The sequence below is a fragment of the Chelonia mydas genome, chromosome 1 (assembly GCF_015237465.2).
Source record: "Chelonia mydas isolate rCheMyd1 chromosome 1, rCheMyd1.pri.v2, whole genome shotgun sequence".
Lineage (NCBI taxonomy): Eukaryota > Metazoa > Chordata > Testudines > Cheloniidae > Chelonia > Chelonia mydas.
This window is the reverse complement of record NC_057849.1, coordinates 263,011,749-263,029,994: the sequence shown is the minus strand read 5'-3', so window position 1 is coordinate 263,029,994 and position 18,246 is coordinate 263,011,749. Positions and strand designations below refer to the sequence as shown.

At 41.4% G+C, this 18,246-nt stretch overlaps 1 protein-coding gene across 11 annotated transcripts in view; it reads right to left on the bottom strand.

The window, feature by feature from the left end:
• Positions 1–18,016, bottom strand: part of UHRF1BP1L (UHRF1 binding protein 1 like) — an 86,899-nt gene extending 68,883 nt beyond the window's left edge. For 8 of the 11 annotated variants that reach the window (XR_006290422.1, XR_005223137.2, XR_005223138.2 and 5 more), the window contains exon 1: positions 17,582–17,800. Coding sequence is in view for 5 of the 11 variants with exons in the window: in XM_037884377.2 (XP_037740305.1) it covers positions 17,582–17,625 (44 nt within the window). In the remaining 6 variants the exon portion in view is untranslated. Of the gene's footprint in view, positions 1–1,277; positions 1,425–17,581 lie in introns of all 11 variants that reach the window. The other 3 variants (XM_037884363.2, XM_037884356.2, XM_043545459.1) reach the window with 3 other exon arrangements.
• Between the last annotated feature and the right edge of the window lie 230 nt (positions 18,017–18,246).

Here is an 18,246-nt window from a genome sequence, read left to right as displayed (position 1 = left end):
AATTTATACAACGTGGAACAGCTTCAACAGAACAGACTGAGAGCCCTAACCCAGAATACTCCAAAGCTCCGTGGTTAGTGCACTCACCAACAACATGAGACCCCCAAGCTCAAATTCCTTCTCTAAATCAGCCATGTTGTGGACTTGAACCCATGTCTCCCACATCCCGAGTATCTAACCTTTGGGCTACTGAGTGTAAGGGGGCACTACCACCTCCTCCAATCTTTAGGAGGGCATCTAAGTACCTTTGTGAATATAGCCTGAATTTTTGGGGGGCATGGGAGGGAAGGGGTAAGAGAGGTGTGCTGAAATTATTAAGCAAATTTGTGTCAAATTCACAAATAGTTTTGGTGGATCCAATGCTGCATTTTTTGATGAACTATTTGGCTAAAAATAATTGCCCAGCTGTATTCCAGATACATCTTTTCTTCTCTTACTTTCACTGTGAAAAATTCTAGCTTCTTGTGTTTTACACTGAAAAATAAAAGGCATGCTTTTGAGTGCGAGCATGTGTTTCCTCTAAACTGCTGCCATTCTTTCACTGTAATTAAACAAACTAGAACAATCTGTTTCACTATGGTTTTTGTTATACATTCTCTTCAGGTCCTTAAAGCATGACAGTTTCAAATAAGTTCACTTCTGGAGGAAGTGGGGAGGCAGTCTCCACATATATGGCATTACACAAATAATTAATTAACGCTAACTGGAGGTATAGGCACCAAATCTTACTTATTAATGAAATAATTCTCTTAAACAGACCATTACATCTACACTGTTCTATTAAGAGTTAACTTTAATTTCTTTAACAAAATTAAATTACCCCATCAAATCTCTACCAATATAAACTAGATCCAGTGTCAATTCCTCTTTCAATATAGCTAAATGCATCCCTCCTACCAACTACAAGAAGTCTTCGAGCATTAAGGAATACAAAAGACACAAGTAGGTGAAAGTCTACATTAGAAAGTAATCCAAAATACCCTTAAAGTGTGGGGAACATCTGAAAAAAAATATGTTCAGAAAGTAGGCCTATAAAACCTATTTGCTATGTGGTTTTGTATGTTTAGTTCACAAACAAGTTTTGCAGATTTACCCTTGGATCTTTCTTTGAAATCTAGATGCATAACAAACTACTACTTTTCACAGAATTGTAGATGGCACACAAAAGGCATCCAACTAGTAACTTACAGTTTTCACCCCAAAACAGACTATTAAAAAAAAAAAATGTATAACCACCTCTAACATTTATTTTAAGAAGCTGGGGAAGGGGGTATTACCTGAGGGCAAGAAATTCAGGCAAAAGGCCCGTATTCCTGGTGAGAGCAAGTGGTCAGTTCCCGTGGTTTCTTAGGAGCTTCTGGCATTCATTTTGGTAGTAAGGATATTCACATCAAATCAATCTCCACCAGAGCTAGCAGGGATCGCTGCAGGGAATGGGACACAGGGGACACACAAGGGAGCAAGTTTAAAGGGGAAGAGGAATGATACAATAATGAGAGAATTTTAAATAAAGAGAACTATAATTATGATGTTACACATTACGACATTCTGTAAAATGAAATGACAAATTTGTATAAAGTGTAAAGGGAGGACATTCATGAGAAGATCCATCACTGTACTGATGCTACACGGTTGCAACTTCATTTAAACAAATAGCTGATGTAGAATTTTTAAAAGGCAGACACACTTTGTGTGACATTACCCAGGGTACAATTTGGATGGTTGATCAGCTGTGTCCCCTCAATTCTCTAACCTGGGATGCTTTTTACACTGCTTCATTGGGAGAGCAACCACTCCTGGTCTGTCACACACAGCCTCCAGCATGTAAATCACCCCCAGCTATACTGTATTAGTGCTACAAGCTAGCCAGCCAGCCAGCCTTGAATTATATTGCAGAGTGACACCAGCAAATTCCCAGTCCCAGACTTGTCCCCAGAACCATGAGTTTTGTACTGGCCAGTACCCTCCTTGACAATATAAGCTCATAGAAAGTCCATCATTTCATTAATAGAAAATGGTATGCACAAATCTCGTTATCTCAAGTGAAGTTTCCCAAACACTTCAATCCAAACACACGCTGGTTTAGATAAAACAATAAAACAAGTTTATTACTACAGAAAGATAGATTTTAAATTATTACAAGAGTCATAAAAGTCAGAACTGGTTACAAAGAAATAAAAGGTAAAACACAAACTAATACCGAACTTAACAAGCTAAGCGAATTTAAAGCAAAAAGATTTCTCTCGCCACATGCTTATAGCAATCTGGCTAGATTCCTTCAGCCAAAACCCAGTTCAATGCTGCCTCCTTTGTCTTTCAAGTGTTGTTGATACCGTGAGTAGAGATGAGGGGAGAGAAGTAATCTGAGGTGTTTGCTCCCCTTTCTTATAGTATTTCTCTTCTTTGAGAATCCTCTCCAGCTGGGATTCAGGCGACAGCAAGTATGTGGGACAGGAACTTCCAGCTGATTCTCTGTCAACATGTGAATTTCTCGCTCACTCCCTTCTTCCTGCCACAACCACTTAACCGGTGATAGTGCATTTGATTTTGTTGACATCTGACTGAGGTGTCAGTTTGCCTTTTGTCTCTGAGGAACAAGTTTTTGCTTGCTTTTCTAAACTTTGAACATGTGTTATACAGTAGAATATTGTAATTTTGCAACACATATTTTACCAGGACAACAATGATCAGCAGATTATGAGTTTTCAAATGATACCTCACAAGGCATACTTTGTACCAAATTTATCATAGTCTTGTAGAAAGGGTGAACATAGGGATACAAACAATCACACTATATATTTACTAATATAATTAGTTAACATTTTAAAGATTTTAAAGGTACCCTGAAAACATATTTTTAAATCTAAGAAGTGTAAAATTATGTTTTCCATATCCCAGATTGCTAAAATGCCTTTTACCCTCACTTTAATGTGTGCTAATACCTTTTCTTTTTAGTTTTGTTTTGCTGGGCTTGAGACTTCTTGACCATCCATGGACCATCGGTTCCCACTCCACATTATGTCCCAGCATTCTTCCTTTTGAAATCACACTCTAGAACAGGTATGGGCAAACTTTTTGGCCTGAGGGCCACATCAGGGTTCCAAAACTGTATGGAGGGCTGGATAGGGAAGGCTGTGCCTCCCCAAACAGCAGGACTGGCTCTAGGCACCAGCAAAGCAAGCACGTGATTGGGGCAGCACATTTCCAGGGGCGGCATTCTAGACATCCTTTTGGGGGGGGGGGCAGTTGCGCTCTCAGATGGGGCAAGGGTGCCGCGCCCCCAGCCGCAGCGGGAAGGGGAAGCCCCAGCCCCGGGATGCTGAGCTGCCAGTGCCCAGCCACTACCTGGGGAGGAGAGGGCGAGTCCTGCCGGGGAGCCGGGGCTGCGCCGCCACATCTGTGTACTGGCTGCTGCGCTGCCTTGTGCCACCCCTTATATCGGGACTTCTCTGCGCGGCTGAGCGGGGGAGGGGGTAAAGCCGCTGCAGGCGCTGGGAGAAGGTGACATCATTCCCTCTGCTTCCAGCGCCACCTGCAAGCCCAAGCCCCAGCCCCACCTGAGCTTGGGGCGGCAAATTTTTTGCTTGGGGCGGCAAAAAACCTAAGCCAGCCCTGCCAAACAGCCTGGCCCCCCGCCCTCTCCCACTTCCTGCCCCCTGACTGCCCCCCTCAGAACCTCCAAACCATCCACCCCCACCCCACTCCTTGTCCCCTTTCCCCAGGACTCCCCGCCCCTAACCTTCCCCCTGGGACCCCACCCCCTATCCAACCCTCCCTGCTCCATCCCTTGATTGCCCCGAACCCTATCCACACCCCTGCCCCCTGACAGGCCCCCCCAGGACTCTCATGCCTATCCAATGCCCCTTTTTCCCAGTCCCCTGACCGCCCCCCCGACTACTCCCCAGGACCCTCTGCCCCTTATCCAACCCTATTCCCAACAGTTGACAAGAAGGGGTGAATATCAGCAGAGGGAAAATTACTTTTTGTAGTACAAACCAGGGTGATTTAGAGAATGGCCACTTTTAAGTCTGTTATTGAGTGTCCAGGGAGATTGAAGTGCTCTACTACTGGTTTTTGAATGTTACAATTCTTGATGTCTGATTTGTGTCCATTTATTCTTTTGCGTAGATACTGTCTGGTTTGGCCAATGTACATGGCAGAGGGGCATTGCTGGCACATGATAGCATATATTACATTCAATCTCCCTGGACACTCAATAACAGCCTTAAAAATCGCTATTCTTCAAAAAAAAAAAAAAAAAAAAAAGCTTCAAAAACAGACTTCAGTGAGAAACTGCAGAACTGGAATTAATTTGCAAACTTGACACCATCAAATTAGGCCTGAATAAAGACTGGGAGTGGCTGGGTCACTACAAAAAGTAGTTTTCTCTCTGTTGATATGCAACCCTTCTTGTCAACTGTTGGGAATAGGGTACATTCACACTGTTTGAATTGGCCTCGTTAGCACTGACCCCCCACTCGGTAAGGTAACACCCATCTTTTTATGTGCTGTAATATATACACACCTGCCTACTGTATTTTTCACTCCATGCATCTGATGAAGTGGGGTTTAGCCCATGAAAGCTTATGCCCAAATAAATTTGTTAGTCTCTATGGTATCACAAGGACTCCTTGTTGTTTTTGCTGATACAGACTAACATGGCTACCCCTCTGAAACCTGCAACCATAATGTTTTGTTCAGAGTTACGATCATTTCAGAGTTACTAACAACCTCCACTCCTGAAGTGTTCGTAACTTGAGGTTCGACTGTAAAAAATTCCAAAATTTTCCAAATCCTAATTATTAGAAAGCCCAAATACTCTACAACCAGTGTTTCTGGATTTTATGTATTTCTAAAAATCTCAATGAATGGCAAAACAACAACACTAAGCAATATGAATTATACTATTGCAATGCTGTAATTAAGGTACTGCAATGGTTTCAATTTGAGTTTTCAGCTGAGGGTATTTTTCCCCCTAAAATGCTGTAAAAATTGGCTGAAGCTATTTATTAATTGTAATAAATATAAAGAGAAGAGCAAAACAAAACACTTTATTGTTTCTGGGCTCCTTTATGCTCACCAGCATGAACAAATTAATTGAGGTAGGCACTTAGTACAAAGGATTTGTTAAGGCAAACCAAACCAGCTCTTCTACCAATATCTGAGGAAAGTGAAGACAGACAATTCTATACAATAGTCAGGCAAGGGTGAAATCTTTCTGGCCAGACATCCATTCCACGGGTGATTAGTTTACATTCTGAAGCATGATATACAATTAACTTTATCTTAGCTTACATATGTACAGAGGTTTAGTCCTTACTGTGACTGGTGCCTACTGTGACCTTTAACATACACTGTAATATAATTGGTAAATTTAACATGTAAAGTGGCAGAGTAGCACATTCCTTATGTAATATTTTAGTTCCATTTCTTTAAAACATAAAGGAATACTAGCAAATCCAGGTTACACATCAAGATCCCATAGTTACTTATAATGACATTAAAAATGGAAAGCTCTAATTTAACTCTATGAGAGACCCTTTAAAACCTCTCACAAAATCTTCTAAAAATAGGTTTACTTGCAGCAAAATAATTCCAAATAAAAATACAGTTGTGATAAATCAAAAAAATAAAGGCAGAAATACATCTTATGTGGAGTTACCTGTAATAATTTATTACTATTGTGGGTTGACTGGGTTATTGTGATGTTACTATATGCATATACTGAGTTAATTTAACAGCAGGATTTTCAGGAAATGCACCCTGGAAAGGGGAAATGGATCTAGATATATGCTTCTCAGCAAATACTTGAGACACAATGCAAATACCACTTGCTTTAATGCCCTAGCTCAACTCAGAGGTCACCAAACTGGTTTATGGGAAGGAGGTCCAAGAACGTAAGCTAAGAGAACAAACAATTCTGGCTGGCTTTCAAGACAGTCCCTCACAGACAGGGAAAGTGAGAGCCAAGGTGAACACTGACTTCAGAGATTGAGTTATCTTGGAAATTAGACCTACAAGGATCTCCATTTCAAGGATAGTAGAACTTAGGTAAGGTAGACATGCACATAGACCTTTTGTTCTAAAAATTAGAGCGGTCAATTAATCGCTTGTGTTAACTTTGATTAAGTGAAAACTTAACTTGATTAAAAAAATTAACTGCAATTAATCACAGTTTTAATCATACTGTTAAACAGTAGAATATCAACTGAAAATTATAAGTATTTTGGATGTTTTTCTACATTTTCAAATATATTTATTTCACTTACAACACAGAACACAAAATGTACAGTGCTCACTTTATTTTTATTACAAATATTTGCACTGTAAAAAATATAAACAAAAGATGATGCTCTTTAAAAAAAATAATGTGTTAATTAAATTTGTGACTGAATTCCTCAGGGGAGAATTGTATGTCTTCTGCTCTGTGGTTTTACCCACATTCTGCCATATATTTTGTGTTATGGCAGTCTCAGATTACATTCCAGCACATGTTTTTTGATTTAAGAACACTTTCACTGCTGACCTGAGCAGGGCCGGCTCTCCCATTTTTGCCACCCCAAGCAGTGAAAAAACCTGTCGCCGCCGAATTGCCGCCACAGCCGGCGGAACGAAGAAGCTGCCGCCGAATTGCAACTGCTGCGGAAACTCTGCCGCCCCTTTCTGACTGCAGCCCAAAGCACCTGCTTGGAACGCTGGTGCCTGGAGCCAGCCCTGAACCTGACAAAACGCAAAGAAGGTATCAATATGCGATTTCTAAAGATAGTTACAGCACTCGACCCAAGGTTTAAGAATCTGAAGTACCTTCCAAAATCTGAAAGGGACGAGGTGTGGAACATACTGTCAAAAAGTCTTAAAAGAGCAACACTCTTATGCAGAAACTACAGAACCCAAACCACCAAAAAAACAAATCAACCATCTGTTGGTGGCATCTGACTCAGATGATGAAAATGAATGTGTGTCAGTACGCACTGCTTTGGATCATTATCAAGCAGAACGCGTCATCAGCATGGAAACGTCCTCTGGAATAGTGGCTGAAGCATGAAGGGGGATTAAATATTTAGCATATGTGGCATGTAAATACCTTGCAACGCTGGCTACAAAAGTGCCATGCAAACGCCTGTTCTCAGTGTCAGGTGACATTGTAAATAAGAAGCGGGCAGCATTGTTACCCATAAATTTAAACAGACTTGTTAGTCTTAGCGACTGGCTGAACAGGAAGTAGGACTGAGTGAACCTGTAGGTGCTAAAGTTTTACATTGTTTTATTTGAGTGGAGTTACATAAAAAAATAATTCTCCATTTGTAAATTGCACTTTCGTGATAAAAAGATTGCACTACAGTATTTGCATGAGGTGAACTGAAAAATATTATTTCTTTTGTTTATATTTTTACAGTGCAAATATTTGTAATAAAAATACATAGTGAGTAGTGTACATTGTATTCTATATTGTAATTTAAATTAATATTTGAATATGTAGAAAATGTCCAAAATATTTAAGTAAATGGTATTCTTTTTTTTTTAATCTCGTGATTAATCGCGATTAATTTTTTTAATTGTTTGACAACTCTACTAAAAATCCTTTTTCCTCCTATGTTATGCTTTGTACTGTTAGGATTAACAATACTTTGATTTAAAATGGCTGCCTGGCCACTGTATTCATGACTGCTCACAAACTCTGAAAGGAAAGATCTGCAGGTACCAAACCAGCTGGACCTGCTTGTTTAGCATGGTCAATATACAGGGTACGGTAGCACAGGACCCAGTCTGAGTGGGAATTGCGTGATTTCAACACAGCAAAGGTAAGAGCATGAGATCAAAGGGATGCACATAGAAACATCAGAGGGGTCAGAGGTGCACCTAGGCTTATAAGGATGAAGATGAGGATTTTGGCACTAGGGCTGTAAATGGCTTGGGTTTTTGTCATGCGGGAGGCAGTCAAGCCTCTAAGATAATCCTGACAGTCCCATAACAATTAGTCATCTTCACTGTTTCCAGACTCAGTACTCAGCATTTTGCCTTAATGTTGTAGGATTTATAGTAACCTTCCTCCTTTACTGTGCATTTTGTTCAGTTTTTTGAAATAATAGGATACAAACTGTTTTGCTCTTTTGTAAGCAATGATGATAACAAGTCTCAAGCAGTCCACAAACTTCAATGCAATTTTTTGCATAAAAATTGGAATGTTAAATTAATATGAATATAATATTCAGTATGTGGAGATGTACTTCAGGGGTCCCTTAAAATCTACTCTAAAAGCCAGTGACTAATTATACATATATTTATACAAAGAATTCACTTATCTTTAATGTTAAAAGTCTTGTTAATGTGCTGAAAGTCTAGCGAACATTAACACACACACTAATTCAGCAAGGATTTTTTTTTTTAAGTATGCAACCTAAAAATACTCATGTCCCACCAGTGACCACTAGGCTGTGGATTTGGGGGAAAACATTTCAGTAGTTCTAAAAAAGATCATGTAATCAGTACTTCTATGCCATATAAATGATTTTTTCCTTGTAAATATTCATTTATCTTGATGCCTCGTTCTCTGCCGGCTTTTCCTACATATTTGTTTTCCTGTTTGAAAGGGTATGATCTATTTTTAATGGTTTTAAATTGATCGTTAAAAGACACTGTAGTAGTTTAAGCCTCAAATTTATAGTACAAGGTTGTCATTATTTAATGTGAAATCACCACCCAAAAAGAAAAAACACTGCAGAAATTAAATTCTTTAAAAATGTGTCGCAATATTAAAGGTAGTTTTGGTAGCTATTATCCTGGCATTCTTAATTTATTTTCACCTCTCTTCTCCTTTTCCCCTGCAGCCCTGAGCTAGTTCACTACCATTCTTATTCCCTTGTTATCTCGTTCTCCACCCAAGCATAAGGTTTCTTTACTTCAACATCATCTCTATCTCTATATCAAAGTGCTTCACCACACAAGTAGCTTTATCAACATTCTGCTTTCAATATTTTTCATATGCTACACATCTGGAACCTGCAAAAGCCCACCAAAATACAAAATCGCATAGAATGAACCCTTTAAAATACAACTCAATAACAAGAGAAAGAGAAAGACAATTGCTACTTTCGTCAAACCTAGACAAAAAATATTTCATACAATTGTGTGCTCTACTGGTTCTGAAGCAGCACCTAACTAAGCACTTTTCCCCAAAACTGAGATTACACTAAAGCAGTGGATGCCAAATCAAGGGAGTAAACAAAAACTAAAGCTCCTTCCTAGCTAGCAGACGCTGGGAAATCTCAGAGGGCATCCACACAATCCAGGGAAGGCAGTTACGAGAAGGTGATCCTTGCCAATCCATGCAACGTTGATGAGTTCCCAAAGCAAGCCATCTCAAATCTTTCAAAGTATGGAATTGCTTACAGTGTTGTTTTAGCCATATTGGCCCCAGGATATTGGAGACAAGGTGGGTGAGGTAGTATCTTTTAATGTACCAACTTCCGGATGGAATGTCTGTCACAAGCCTCATGGGCATTAATATACACTGGCGTTCAACTCAAATATTTCTGTATCACACATACTACCTGGGTTAGACCTGTGTCTCACGTACTCTCTCATACATTAGACCTAAATTCTCCCTGATTTCTGGTGCATAATGGCACTTCATCAGCTGAGAATAAATTCTAAAACAGAGACCTTTATTGAATTAAATATGAAAAGGAATAATATAGTTAGTACATTATTCCTTGTACTATTGGTTTTGATATTAAATGTAATATAAATCTGTTTCAGAATGCTTTTCAAATTACGTATGATGCCAGCAAATTTTTCATTTTAAGTGTGCTACAGAATTCTGTATCACCAACATATAGCTTTTTAACAGCTGCTGTCACAGATAAGTAAGAACGAGAAAGGTGAAGCTGGAGATTTGAAAGCCATTTCGAAGGAAGATGGGGCTTTTGGCACCGGAAGATGAAAATGGCTCAGATGTTATTTGTAAAAATAGCAGATAAGGTGTCCCTTTAAGTTGCCATTGTTAAACTTAAGAGTTAACATCCTATTAACATGAATGGGATAATTCATAACATATAGGGCTGCTTTAGACAATACAGCATTCACTCCAATTTGGAAGGTTTTCTTCATACTTCAAAATGCTAGAACTTTTATTTTAAATGAAAGCTTATTCCACAAAAGGATGTGGATCTTGCAGGCACTAATGTGGTCACATAAAAACAGAAGATGAGAGCCTAGGTTAGACCTCACCCTGTGACTAAACTTTCCTTTCTAGGAAAGGTTGTAGAGAACCTGGTAGAAAACCAACTTCAGCAACACCTCACCCTTGTCAGTATCTTGGACACATCTGATTCAAGCTTCAGACCCAGATCTGTTAAGGAGATCTACTGATGTAGCATCTCCTTATAGTCATAAACAGAAGGAATATCCACACTGATGCTCTTAGACCCTATTGGCAGCGTTTGACCCCACTGACCTGTGGACTCACACAGAAGACCTAGAAGGGGAGGGAGCATTAAGTATATTTTGCTCATTCCTCTAGACTGGTCCCCAGAAGATCCCAATGAACTACTTTTCCTCCCCGAGAGCTCTGTTACTTGTGGAATCACATGAAGATCAAGATTTTCCCCATATATTCAACATGGATTTCAAACCAACAGAGGAGATTGTAAGATTATATGGTCTTTGATGCCAGCAGTATGTAGATGACAGCCAGCTCTCCACCTCATTATCAAGGGTAGATAATGGCATTACTCAGATATCTCAGTGACCTAATAGGGTAAGTTCATTAAAGAAAAGGAGTTGGGTCAAGCAGATGGTTCTATGCAAGTCAAAGAGAAGCGACACTGGTAGGAAGAGACCAACACTGAAGAATTAGCAGCAGCCTAAATTACTAAGCGTATCTGTGCTCTCATGATCAAGGTGGTGTGCAGTCTGAATCTTACTGGACTTTAGCTAGCTAGATTCTTATACCGTACCTATCACCATAGGATTGGAGGATTTCATAAGTATTAGAAAAACAAAAAGAGCAATCTCTCTTGTTCTCTCTCTGTCTTTCCTTCCCCACAGGGAGGAGTAACTCATCCTGCATAAATGGAGTTTTTTTAATACAAAAAGCAATAAAATGTCCGAGAAAGCTAAGCCAAAGAGTATCACTAATCCAGGACATGAAAACACAGGTATAGCCAGAAATACTTTTTATCATTTTAAGCTAGCCTGAAGACGGCAGCCCTTTCATAGGCTGATCTAGTAAACAATCCTCATCTTCATTGTTTCCATGCTGGAGTAAAGCAATTGAAACAATGGTGAAGCCTATACAGAAGCTGCATTTGGTCCAAAGTCTTACTATCTTCAGACTGTAACAGAAGACTCATCTCATTTACCTCAGTAAGGGTGGCTATAGAATGGCCAAGAGTTTCCTTCACTGGGCTAAAGCACATCCCACCTCAATGAAAATAACAGGAAAATTAAGGTACTTGCAGAGACAATTTATGCTCTCCAAATTCTATATATAGCACCTAGATAACAATGATAGACAAATTAATTACATCTAAGACACAGATGGATATTCTGGGTAATTCCGACACTTTTCATAGGAAAATATTGTGAATGCAATGGTGATTCTGTAGTACTACAATAAGGGAAATTACCTCCTTATAATTAAAACTGAGAATTTAAGTTATTTACTATTTATTCCTTGTAGTGCCCATAATGTGGTAGTCATTGTATAAATATAAAACAAATGCATGATCAACAGACAAAGGACATGAGAAAAGAGAAAAACATAAGTTTATGATTATGGTTAGCTAAGTGTTGATATTTTCCCCCCACGGTCCCGTTATCAGATATAGGCTATTCCTAGTGAGTCTCCAACCTTGCCATTATTAGTCAGCTAATTTCTTAAGGGTGTCACAGTAGCAACGAGTCGTCTTGGTATATTTGATCCTGCCTCTGCACTGGGGAGAACCAGGGGGGAAGAGCGGGAGAAGGGGGCCGGAATGAACTAATACTCCCAAGGTCCCTTTCAGCTCTACATTTCTATGGTTCAAAAGCAATCTGAATGTGGAGAGGTGTAATATTATAATAATACAGTCACAACCCAAAGACAATCCTCCTTTCACGTTCCTCAACCACATCAGACTTCTCTTGTGTGTTTGATTTCAGGTCTCCATTCACCATTTTATTTTAACCTACTTAGGTCAGTTATCTTCATAATATATCCATATAAACCCCCCCAGTGTTAAATTGACATTATTTTAGGTTGCAAAAATCAAGCACTCAAAAGTTGGGCAACTGTAAATCTGATATTTCCTATGTCATCTTAATTCTGCCCGCTTGTGCATCCATCCTATGCACTGAATGAGACACGGGTCCTGCGAACACCATAGTATGTGAACATGTAATTAAAGATGCATATGGAGCAGGGGGCAGAATTAAGGCTGCTTAATTCACAAAACTGCAGCACAAACTTCCAGCACTTAAACTACAAGACTGATTACACTGGGATAACAGCCTTCTCCTGCTACCAACTAGAAGGAGACGGGGTGTGTGTTCTGAGATGGGGGTGAGGTGAGCCCAGCTCTCTCACCACCCCTAGCAGTAGGGGGGGAGTTCCTGACCCATATGGTGCTACCAGAAGAGGCATGGACTATTGAGGCTAGATGCTGGGTCTGGAGTGTGGTCTAGAAGAGAAGGTGGGGGCAGTCCAGATCAGCTCTCCTCCCCACATGGAGGGCTGAGGGAGCTCCATCCCCATGTGGTGCCCAGATCTCTTCCTCACAGTCCTCCTCCTCTATAGCTTCTCTAGCACCTCCCAGGGATTCTCAATAGCATATGTTGCTGGAAGGCAGCAGCACGGTCCAGCCTTAGGCCACATCTACACTACCCTCCGGATTGGTGGGTAGCGATCGATCTATCGGGGATCGATTTATCACATCTAGTGTAGACGCAATAAATCAATCCCCGATCGCTCTGCTGTTGACTCCGGAACTCCACCAGGGTGAGAGGCAGAAGCGGAGTCGACGGGGGAGCGGTGGCCATCGATCCCGCGCCGCGAGGACACGAAGTAAGTGATTCTAAGTAGATCTAAGATACGTCGACTTCAGCTACGTTATTCTCGTAGCTGAAGTCGACGTATCTTAGATCAATCCCCCCCATACTGTAGACCAGGCCTTAGAGTGCTCATTCAGTTTTTATTGTTACATTCTGCCAACATTTTCCTGAGGAACACCAATGAGAGAAGTGAAATGGCGATCTTTAAATTTATATCACAGCAAAAGCTGAAGAGAATTTTATGGGTCAAAGAAAAGGCATCTGTGTAGCCTGAGGGTTATTCTCTTACCAAATATCAAAGATCTGCTGCAAACGAAAGAGGTGCAAAAGCTTCTCAAAGAAAATAACAATATAACTTTTTGTAATAATGGAAAGTGTTAAGCAAGCTAAATATAGATAGAAGTCACTACCCGCTTCCCCTATAATACATGAAACAATGAGAACAGTCACAACAATGGAACCAACAAACCCAGCCTATTTACAAAAAAAAAAAAAGAGAGAGAGAGACTGTAATAACCTATTTATTAGGGTTCTGTTATCCAAGGATTCCGAAGAAAAAGAAGGTCTAAAATCATTTACCAAAGTTATGCTAAGACTGTATAAAACTCAGAGTCATCTGGAAAGGGAGGGTGTTGTTTTTATCAGGTTGGTTTTATTTACCCAGTTTAAGTTTGGTTTTGATTTTTTATTTTTCTTTACTTTCCACTCCAAGTTAGTGGTTAAATGAGCATAAATCTTACTGAATCTCTGCTCACATTATTCCTTAAGCCCGACAGGACAATCTGGGGAGCTGACAAGGTCTCTGTTTCTGCTGGAACTGATACCTAGAGAGAGAGGGAGGAGCGATTTCATCTCATCCAGAACTGTAAAGGGAGCACCTATTCTGATTCCTTTTTCCTTATTGCAATTATGGTAGTGCCTAGGGGCTCCAGCCAAGAGTAGGGCCCCATTGTGCTAGGGTCTTTTGTCTACTCTTTTATCTGTGTCTGGTTTGGAAAACTGATTTGACAAACCTAATAGCTCTCAGAGTAACAGCCGTGTTAGTCTGTATTCGCAAAAAGAAAAGGAGTACCTGTGGCACCTTAGAGACTAACCAATTCATTTGAGCATAAGCTTTCGTGAGCTACAGCTCACTTCATCGGATGCATCCGATGAAGTGAGCTGTAGCTCACGAAAGCTTATGCTCAAATGAATTGGTTAGTCTCTAAGGTGCCACAAGTACTCCTTTTCTTTTTGCTAACAGCTCTGTAATCCAATATTTTTTTATTGTAACACATTAAGAAAATGGTTAAGAAATATTGATTTGTAACTTGCAATTTTTTCCCTACATTTAAAGCAAACAAATTAGTAAGTTATATGTGAGAAAGAACCCTGAAGTACTGAGAACTACTGTGAGAAAGAAGCCTGAAGTTTAGTGCACCTAACTGCTAGTGCTAAAACATACCTAATTAACCACAAAACCACAAACAGAACACACTCAGAAAACAGTTTCAAGAGTTAGAGACTGACATAATTAGTATTTGCTTTGCAAATTGCTATTCATAAGACAGTTTGTTCTACCTTTGCTATAAAGCCTATATAAAGCTATATAGCCAATCATATATACATACCCCACTATATACAAATTTTAATTTCCTAGGGAAAACATTTCTGATGTTAATGGAAAGTTTTCTTTATTCTCCATTGATCATTTTATTGACATGTCAAATCAGCCATTTTATTGGCATGACAGATCTCTATATTTAACTGTATCAGCTAAGTAGAGGCCTAATCCTGCTCCTTTTACTCATGCTGAGCAAAGCCTTCCTCCACAAGTAGTCCCATTGATTTCCAAATTAGTACAAGTGTCAGAATGGGGTCCAGATTTTGTGAAACAATGTGTCTACTATATTGTTAGTAGAACAATAAAAAAGTGTAAGTGTAAGGAGGACAATAAAAAACCCATATCTGTACAAATTTCAAATTGTCAGCTTATCAGAGAGTTTAAAAAAATCACCAAACTTTTAAGGTTTGAATGATCTGTTGTGTTCCAATACGTATCCTTACAAACCACTAGAAACCAACTGCAAATTATAGAACAGTAAAAAAAATAACCTAGGGGCTCAATTCTGACCTAACATGTGGATGTGGATTTATATTATAAAACCAACTACTGCGCACAGCTGATTTTAGGCATGCACATGTGTCAAAAACAAACAAGACCTTAACGTAAAATACAAAGATTGTGGTTCTATTTCTACTTTCATGGTGCACACAATTTATTAACACATTACTAACAGGAGATATAATGTTGTATTATGAAAAGAATATACCACTACTGTATACAGGAACTTAGAGCTTTTGAACTCCAAACTTCTTGATCTTTACATATGGAACAACCACTTCTTGTGGAAAATGATGGGGTTGATCTTACAATGTGTTGAACTTCATCAACTCCTACTGACTTCACTGGAAGTTGAAGAAGCCAAGCACCATATAGGCTCAGGCCCTAAATGAAGGCCTGCAATTTCATGTATGCTCATGATAAACAAACTGATTCTGTACAAATAATATCTTGGTATTCCATTTTCATTCTGAAAGTGTTCTATTATGTTCAGGTCATAAAGAGATTTCTCAATCATCAATGCCATTATAAAAATCAGAAAAAATAAAATTGTATCATTTCTGCTTTGTACATCACAACTACTAATCTTTAAGGAGAACACAGAGCCAAGATTTTGCATCAGAGTTTAGCTAACAAATCTGTTGTTGGTGCATATGGCACAAGAGAATTCAGCTGTCATCCACAACTATATTTTGTTTTCTTTTCTTTTTTTATTTGCTATTTATTACTATTGGCAGCAGTAAATGCATAATCTGTAAATCATATATGACTTGAAAGACACATATGAAACAACTAAGAAGAGTAATAAAGTGCTCTTTCCAGAGCAATTTTTCTAATCACAAACAAACTCTGAAGGGCTGCCAATGTTGTGCTGTCACCACAGATTCTGACTATACAGTGAAACTTTTTGGCTCCCCCTTTTAAAACAGTGAAACCAAATTATTCAATTGCATTAAAAAAAACCCTCCCATTAATCAGATCATCTCACTACATTCTATAACAGCTGGCACCTCTGGTTACAGTTTTTATCTTTCACACACAAGTTTGTGTACATATTCATGTACACGCCCAGGACTGAGTGCATATTTTATAACAGAGTTGGCCTTTACCATGAAGTGAATTAAATAACAATCAATCACAGAGACAATACAAAAATTGTAACCTTTTGACTGCCTGACACATAGGGCATGAATTGTTACAAAGCATCTTCCTGTGCTGTGCAAATGTGCAAAAGAATTTGATTTCACACCCATGCGGGGCTACACATGTATTGTTTTGATTGTGATAAGTCAAGGGTTTAAGAGACCAGCAAAGGTGTTTTGCATCTTAACTACATCAGATTTCAAAGTGCTCTTTTTTTCACTCAGCCAGCTCCCTAGTATAGTCATCCTTCTCTATGTCAGGGATTTTCTTATCCCAGATTACTCATTTGCCCCATCCGCTGTGGTGCCTGCTAAAATTTCACCACTGTTCTGGATTCCTTGTCATCTGAGACAAATGTGGTGAGTCTGTGCAGCTGTCTGGAATAGGCAGCAAAGACTGTGCGCACTGGACTCCATGACATCAGCCATGCTGTTGCTTGCTCCTCCCACATACAACGTGTCAAGTACAATTTACAACCCACTCCACTTCTCCTGGGCAGTGACTGTAGCTCAGCTCTCCCTCCCACACCCCTCACTTACTCACCTACCTAATTTCTTCACCTTGAATGGTCCTCCCTTGAAATCCAGGATAACTATTTATGCTAAACACTCTGCCCCACCTTGTATTTAGCAGTGACACTCTAAGGACATTTCCCAGACCTGCAGAAGAGCTCTGGATAAGCTCAACAGCTTGTCTCTCTCAGCAGCAGAAGTTGGTCCAATTAACGATATTACCTCAGCCACTGTGTCTTTCTGCCTTTCCAACTACACACTGATGCTGGAGCAGAGGGGCACAGACGGACCTTCGTCCTCTGCGACAGCCCGGCACGATAAATGGCCAGGCTGGTTGCGAGGCCGCCTTGTATCCTGCAGCGCTCGGGGGGGGACGGGGACGCTTCAGGGATCTGGGGGTGGCTGGAGGGGAACCAACCCAGCCAGCGTGACTCATCCCCGGACTCTCCTACGCCAGCCAACGCGAATCCCTCTCCCCCCTCAGGGCTGTTCTCTCTCGCGCGGGTATTTCCAAGGAGCCCGCACTTTGGCACCAAGCAAGGAGATTTCTTTCTTACCCTAGAACTTCAAACCCATCCTACAAAACCGCTGCCAGCGCCCCAAGGCTCCCCCAGCCCCTCCCACGGAGGGGGGCGTTCATGGGACCCCATCTCTACCGGGAGCTGAGCGAAGCCCGGGCCCCCCCGCCCCGTTCTGGTGCCAGCGAGGCGAGTGTAGAGGGGGAACCCGGCCGGCCTCGCACACCCGGATCCCGCGGGGAGGGGGGCGGCGCCCCCGGCCCCGCACTCACCTGGAGAGGTGCTTGAGGATCTGCTTCTTGATAATCCCCGCCATGGCCCGGGCGCCGCCCGCTCCCTGCGAGCCTCACGGGAACCCAACGGGGCCGGGGACGCGGCTCATCGCTGCGCTGCCTCCTCCCGCGGTCGGGGAGCGGAGCCGCCTCCGCTCACGCTCCAGCCGCCATCTTGGCTGCACCATCACCTAGTGACAGAGACCGGGGGAGGGGAGAGGGAGAGGGGGCGGCGCCGGGCAGAGCCACCTCCCCCGGGCTGCCGGGGGCCGCCTGCAGCCACCGCTACCCCAGCGGGGCGCCGCACGGGACTCGGAGGAGCCAAAACCCAGCTCGCACCTCGCTGCATGTGGCAGGCGCTTCGGGGATCCCGGAGGGAGGGAGTCACCCTATCCTGCCTCCCACCCCGAGCCCGTCTCTACCCAACCAGCCTCCACCTTCGCACAGGTCACCCCGACTGTCCTCATCCACAGTCCGCCTCCCCCTCGCCTTCTCACTCACCCTCACCAGCCTTCCCCTGCCAGTCTCACCTCAGCCAACTTCCTCTTCAGCCCCCCTTGCCTTGCCCTGCTGCTGCGCCTCAGCCTGACTCCCTTCCCTTTCCCCTGCCCCTTCCAGCAGGGCCGAAAATGGTCGGGGGTGGGCAGCAGCTTTTGTTAAAACAG